The sequence below is a fragment of the Cervus elaphus genome, chromosome 28, assembly GCF_910594005.1.
Source record: "Cervus elaphus chromosome 28, mCerEla1.1, whole genome shotgun sequence".
NCBI classification, from domain to species: domain Eukaryota; kingdom Metazoa; phylum Chordata; class Mammalia; order Artiodactyla; family Cervidae; genus Cervus; species Cervus elaphus.
The window spans coordinates 61,320,924-61,326,923 of record NC_057842.1 but is presented as its reverse complement, the minus strand read 5'-3'; the positions used below and the strand labels follow the sequence as shown (position 1 = coordinate 61,326,923).

The 6,000-nt window shown below is 46.8% G+C and overlaps 1 protein-coding gene across 2 annotated transcripts in view; it reads right to left on the bottom strand.

The window, feature by feature from the left end:
- Positions 1–210: 210 nt before the first annotated feature.
- GABRR1 (gamma-aminobutyric acid type A receptor subunit rho1) overlaps positions 211–6,000 on the bottom strand; it is a 32,360-nt gene continuing 26,570 nt past the window's right edge. For both annotated transcript variants that reach the window (XM_043889791.1, XM_043889792.1), the window contains exons 7-9: positions 4,372–4,524; positions 2,319–2,515; positions 211–863 (exon numbers count right to left, since the gene is read on the bottom strand). In XM_043889791.1, coding sequence (XP_043745726.1) covers positions 570–863; positions 2,319–2,515; positions 4,372–4,524 — 644 coding nt within the window. In that variant the 3' untranslated portion in view covers positions 211–569. The remainder of the gene's footprint in view (positions 864–2,318; positions 2,516–4,371; positions 4,525–6,000) is intronic.

Below are 6,000 nucleotides of genomic sequence, written 5' to 3'. Positions count from 1 at the left end.
TCAAGAAAATCCCCTGGAGAAGGAAACAGCAACTCTCTCCAGTATTCTTGCCTGTGAAATCCCATGGACAGAGGAGCCTGCTGGGCTACACAGTCCATAGAGTCGCAAAGAGTCGGACACGACTTACTGACTAAACAACAAAAGAACTTTAGGTGCTTCCCAGATGCACCTGGTCCAGAGAATAGAGTCATGCTCACATAAAGGATATGGTTCACATGAATAAGTGTCTAGAGTCTAAAAGAGGTTGAACTACAGAGTGCCCACCCCACCCCAGTGCGCCTTTTCTCTTAGCAAAGCAGTGCGCTTTTCTAAGAGATCCCAGTAACAGCTATCATCAGTTGCTACGGGTGTCTCTGTACCCGCAGTACCGAGTATAATGCTGTGTATACAATAAGCGGTTAATAAGTGTAGATTAAACCAGTAAGTGCCTTGTCAGTGTAGTTTTGGAAAGCTGGAGAAGGGCGGGTACTGGGAACTTTCTTTTCATCATAACCTTAAATTATGTCTCACCATTCAATTATTTCTGTTGTACATACAGAAGAATGTGAAAGGTATAGAATTACAGGCATTTATGAGAAAATCGACCAGTATATTAAATTGAACAAGATGTACGCAGCTGGAAAAATGATCCTCGAGTATTTATCGATGGCGTGGGTGTCAATCCTCATGCTCACGTAGCTGCTCCTCTGGCTTTTCCTCCGCGGGGAGCTCCTCTCCGAGGCCAGCGTCAGCTGCACCATCATCCTGTCGGGCTTGTCTCCGTTCTCCGGGGTGTAGTTGCCCAGGTCGTTCACCTCCCCGTCACTGTAGCTGCCGTCCAGGAGGACCGCGCGTGGCTGAGGCAACCCGCAGGCGCAGGGAAGCTGCGGACACAGCAAATGCACGCTGGAATGCGAACTCAGCCCACAAGGTTGCACAGAGGAGGGGATCGCCTTTTCCTGCTTTCTTTCAAGGTGTGTGTGAGTTGCTCAGTCGTGTCCGACTCTTTGTGACCCCCTGGACTGTAGCCCACCAAGCTCCTCTGTTCATGGGATTCTCCAGGCAAGAATACTGGAGTGGACTGCCATTCCCTTCTCCAGAGGATGTTTCTGACCCAGGGATCAAGCCCTAGTCTCCTGCATTGCAGGCAGATTCTTTATCATTTGAGCTACAGGGAAGTCCTTTCTTTTAAGGGGTTGGGGAAATCATGATGGTGGCACTGTATACATTTTATCAATGAAAGAGCAGGTAACCCATCAACTGTTAGGAAACACCAAATCATATCGGAGCCCCACAAGGAGGGTCATGATCAGATAATTGCCATGTTCTCTGATATGACCCCTGATAGAAATGCTTGCAGTTATTGTGTGTGGGGGGGTGGTGGGGGGGGGGAGAGAAAGAGAGAGAGATGGAGTGGGAACTTGAAAGGTGTGGCGTTGTGGGGATAGGTTCCTCTACAGAGCCTGAGTTTTCTGGAGGAGATAATCATTGAACTGCAGACAGGAGAATGAAGGGGAAACCAGGTGGGAGGGAAGGTGATCTGGGAAGTGATGGGAGTTGTATGAGCTCACATATGAAGGAAATTTGCCTAGAATGGAGGATGTGCTTCCTTGGAAGCCTATATATACATATATAAGCTTTCAAGAGACAGATATATCTATCCACCTGTCTATGTATAATACATACATATAATGTTTATTGCAGAATTTATTATGGTGGCCAAAAATGGGGAAAAAAACACTGCCCATCAATAAGGGAATAAATCATATTATAATACATCCAAGACATTCTTTATTATGCAACTATTAAAAAGATTGTCTTAGAAAGAGACATTTCTGGAAGCTTCTTTCATGACTCCTCTATGTTCATAAATCATTTGTCCTGCCATGTTGAATTGCCATTTACCTTTATCACTGAACTAGGAACACCACCAAGATTGAAAAGACCTCACCTTAGTTAACTTGACTTAGCAGTTCCTCTATGTGTGGGTGCTCAGTCGTTTAGTCCTGCCTGACTCTTTGAGATCCCATGGACAGCAGCCCACCAGGCTCCTCTGTCCATGGAATTTTCCAGGCAAGAATACTAGAGTGGGTTGCCATTTCCAGGAAGCTAGTTTACGGTAGGTGCTAAATAAGTGTTTGAATGAGTGAAAGAGGTAGCTCAGAGTAAGTTTCACACCGTTTTCACTCATTCTTTTGTTTGCTCTTCACAGCCAGCTGGTGAAATGAGTGGAGGAGGGAGGGCCATGACCCCGCCTTACAGAGGAGGTGGGACCTGCCCCAGGCCCATCGCTGGACCAGATCCTGCCTTGCAGACACTGCTGCTCACGGGGGAGTCACCTTCTCCTGCGGCTTCCGCGCCTTGCGCTCCTGCACGGTGGTCAGGTAGTTGACGGCCGCGTACTCCAGCACCGAGAGGAACACGAAGACGAAGCTGACCCAGAGGTAGATGTCCACGGCCTTGATGTAGGACACGCGGGGCATGGAGGCGTTCACGCCCGTGATGATGGTGGACATGGTCAGCACCGTGGTGATCCCTGCAGACCCGGAGAGAAAGGAGCAGGGGGCGTCTCTCACCGAGCCCACTGGGCGGCTCCGCGCCTCTCTCCTCTCTCCTAGCTGCTCCTCTGCCTAGAACGTCTCCTTCCCGCCCCTCCAGCTGCTAACCTTTCCCGTTGTGGCTTTTAGGAAGTTTCTCCTAGTCCTCTGCTCCCAGCTGTATCCCTGAATCTTTTATTATTATTATTATTATTTTGCCCGGCCCAGTGGCATATCTTAGTTCCCAGACTAGGGATTGAACCCGTGCGCCCTGCAGTGAAAGCATGGAGTCTTAATGCAGCCAAAGTATGGCATCTTCAGCTCAGGACCGCCAGGGAGTTCCGCCTCCTTGTGTCTGCATCATGGCACCTTTATCACTTTATTTTTTTGCAGAGAGCCCCTGACAGCTTAGCAGTATGACAATTCTTTCCACTCAGCTGTTTAAAACAAAGATTGCAGGGGAGTTCCCTGGTGGCCTTGTGGTTAGGATTCAATCCCTGGTCGGGAAATTGAGATTTCGCAAGCCTTGCGGAATAGTCAAAAAAATAATTAACTTTATTTATAAAATAAATATTTATAAACAAAACAAGAAGAAGGTTGTATATACAAGCAGGTATGTATGTTTCTTGGAACTCCTTCTCCAAAAGAGGGGGGAAAGTATACGAATTGTATTTTAATCTTTGTGTCCTTGCTGCTGGTGTAGAATCCTGTAGTCCTCGGCCTGTGTTATCAGCGGTCAGGACCTGGCTGGGTCCTGGACCTGGCTGCCCATTCTGCAGTGGTGACTTGAGGACCCTATCAGTTTTACCAAGAATGATGTTAACCTCATTGATGGGAGACGATTTCTGAAACTGGAATGTTTATTTATTCAGCACAGTAACTATTCAAGCTACAGAACAACCGTTAAAGGCCAGGGCATCTGTCAGTGGGAATGTCCCTGAGATTTCAAATTAAGCTCAGAACATTTGCTTGGCACACACCAAATCACAGCGGATTGGGGTCATCTTAAGGGCCAGCACCAATCCAGTTTCACTAAAATCTGGTGAGTCATCCTCTCCCTTGAAGCCCCTGGACCTCTGAGCCACGGTGGTGCGTGTGGAATGGGTGCAATATTTAAATCAGGGAAGAGAGTGGATGGCAAACAGCTATTGATAGTATAGTAGGGATTCTCAGACTTGAGTATGTATAAGAATTACTAGGGGAGGGACTTCTCTGGAAGTCCAGTGGTTGAGACTTCACCTTCCAATGCAGGGGTGCAGGTTCAAGTTCTAGTCAGGGAACTAAGATCCCACATGCCTCTCAGCCAAAAAACCAAAACATAAAACAGAAGCAGTGTTATAACAAATCAAATAAAGACTTTAAAAATGATCCACATCGGGAAAAAAAAAGGTTTACTGGGGGAGCTTGTTCAAAATGCAAATTCCTGGAACTTTCTCAGAGATTCTGATCCTATACATGTAGATAGGCCCCAGGATTTTTCATTTTAAACAACTTCCCCCAGAGAATCTGTCACAAAGCTCCCTTGGGCCACCTTTCGAAAAGCCCTGTTACAGAATGTGACTTTCTTATCCAGGTGAGCAGAGAAAAGTACTGCAGTCCAGGACAACCCACTCCAGAACTCAACTCTAATAAGATTAAAGATGAACTGTTTGTGTGGACTCCCAGGGGGATCTAGAAACGGCTTCACTACACAGACTCTTAATAGTGGCATTATACTTGTGGATGAATAGCTTGATGTTTTTCTGAGTTATAATGCCCACAGGGGTTTAGGACCCATTTGGAAAGAAGGGTTTTATCTGGAAGGAATTCCTCGTATTTTCAGATGTCTGGAGCATACACTGGAGATGTTGCTTACCCAGAGGGACTCTGGCGGGCACGGCTCTGCGGTCGATCCAGAAGGACACCCAGGACAGCATGACCATCAGGGTGGCGGGAAAGTAGGTTTGGAGCAAGAAGAAGAAGATGTGGCGACGCAGTGTGAAGTTGATGTACAGACGGTTGTACCAGCCTGCGGGGCACAGGAAGAAGAAAGAATACACTCCATAGCCGCTCAGCTTCCCCATAGGACAGATTTTATTCAGAGAATCATAAATGCCTTAGACGCTTGCCTGGAAACTTACCCTACCTTTATAAAATGGAAGACAGAAAAACCACGGAATAGAATGATTATGTGATAACCCACATCATAAGGGTTAGTACATTTCAAGGAACCTTTGGCCCCCGTCCTGTACACAAAGGGGACCCCTCGGGAAGGCCGTGTAAGACTCTCGTTACTCAAGTTTGGCTCAGGGCCCAGCAGCATCACCATCACCTGGGTGCTTGTTAGAAATGCAGACTCTCGGACCCTGCCCTGGATCTACTGAATCATAACTTCCTTTCGGGAATTTCCTGATCGTCCAGTGATTAGAACTTGGTGCGTTCACTGTGGCGGCCCAGGTTCAACCCCTGGTTGGGGAAGTAAGATCCCATAAGCCCCGCACTGTGGTCGAAAAAAAAAAAAAAAGAAACTTCTTTAACACTCCTCTCCACACGATTCCTACATAAGTTAAAGCTTGAGATGTGTGTATTTAATAACTCCCTCTGGATTTCTTTATGGGGGGAAAATATGTTTAAAGTAAAAATATCAAGCTCACTACTACAGTGCATTTAGGCTATGCTTTAGCTTCACCCTGCTGTTCTTTACAAGGAAAACTTGTGTGGAGGAATTGAAGGGAACAGAGAATGGTGAAAGGAGAGGAAAAGGCAGGATAAACTTGACAAGAACTGAAAATAAAATGGGGACTTGGCAACATTAACTGGAAAACTGGCATCCCAGGACAATTTTAGTGCCATGGCTATATTTATAACAGCTCCAGAAAGTGATTGTGGAGGTGCTAGAGATTGAATATGTCCTTCTCAAATTCATGTGTTGAAACCTAATCCTCTAAGTGATGGTAATTGGAGGTGGGGCCTTTGGAAGGTGATTTCATTGTGAATGGGATTGGTGCCCTTATACAATAGGCCTCAGAGAGCTCCCTTGCACCTTCTTTCATGTGAGGACACAGTGAGTCCTAAGGAAGTGGGCTCTCACCAGACACTAAATATTTCAGACTCCAGGAAAGATGAGCCTGTCTGTGAGGCTCTGTGGTTATAAGGAGGGTAAGTTTCCTTGATCTTGACTTCCCAGCCTCCAGAACTGTGCAAAACAAGTTCCTGTTGTTTAGAAGCCACCCAGTCTGTGGCTTGGTGGTAAAGAATCTGCCTGCCAATGCAGCAGATACAGAAGACGCTGGTTCGTTCCCTGCATTGGCAAGATCCCTTGGAGGGGGAAATGGCAATCCACTCCAGTATTCTTGATCCCATGGACAGAGGAGCCTGGCAGCTAGTCTATGGGGTTGCAAAGACTCGACTGAGCGCGCACAGACACACACAGAGTTGTGGTAGTTTTTATAGCAGCCCAAGCACACTCAGACAAGAGGGAATGTCAAAATGCTTAGAGTCAAGG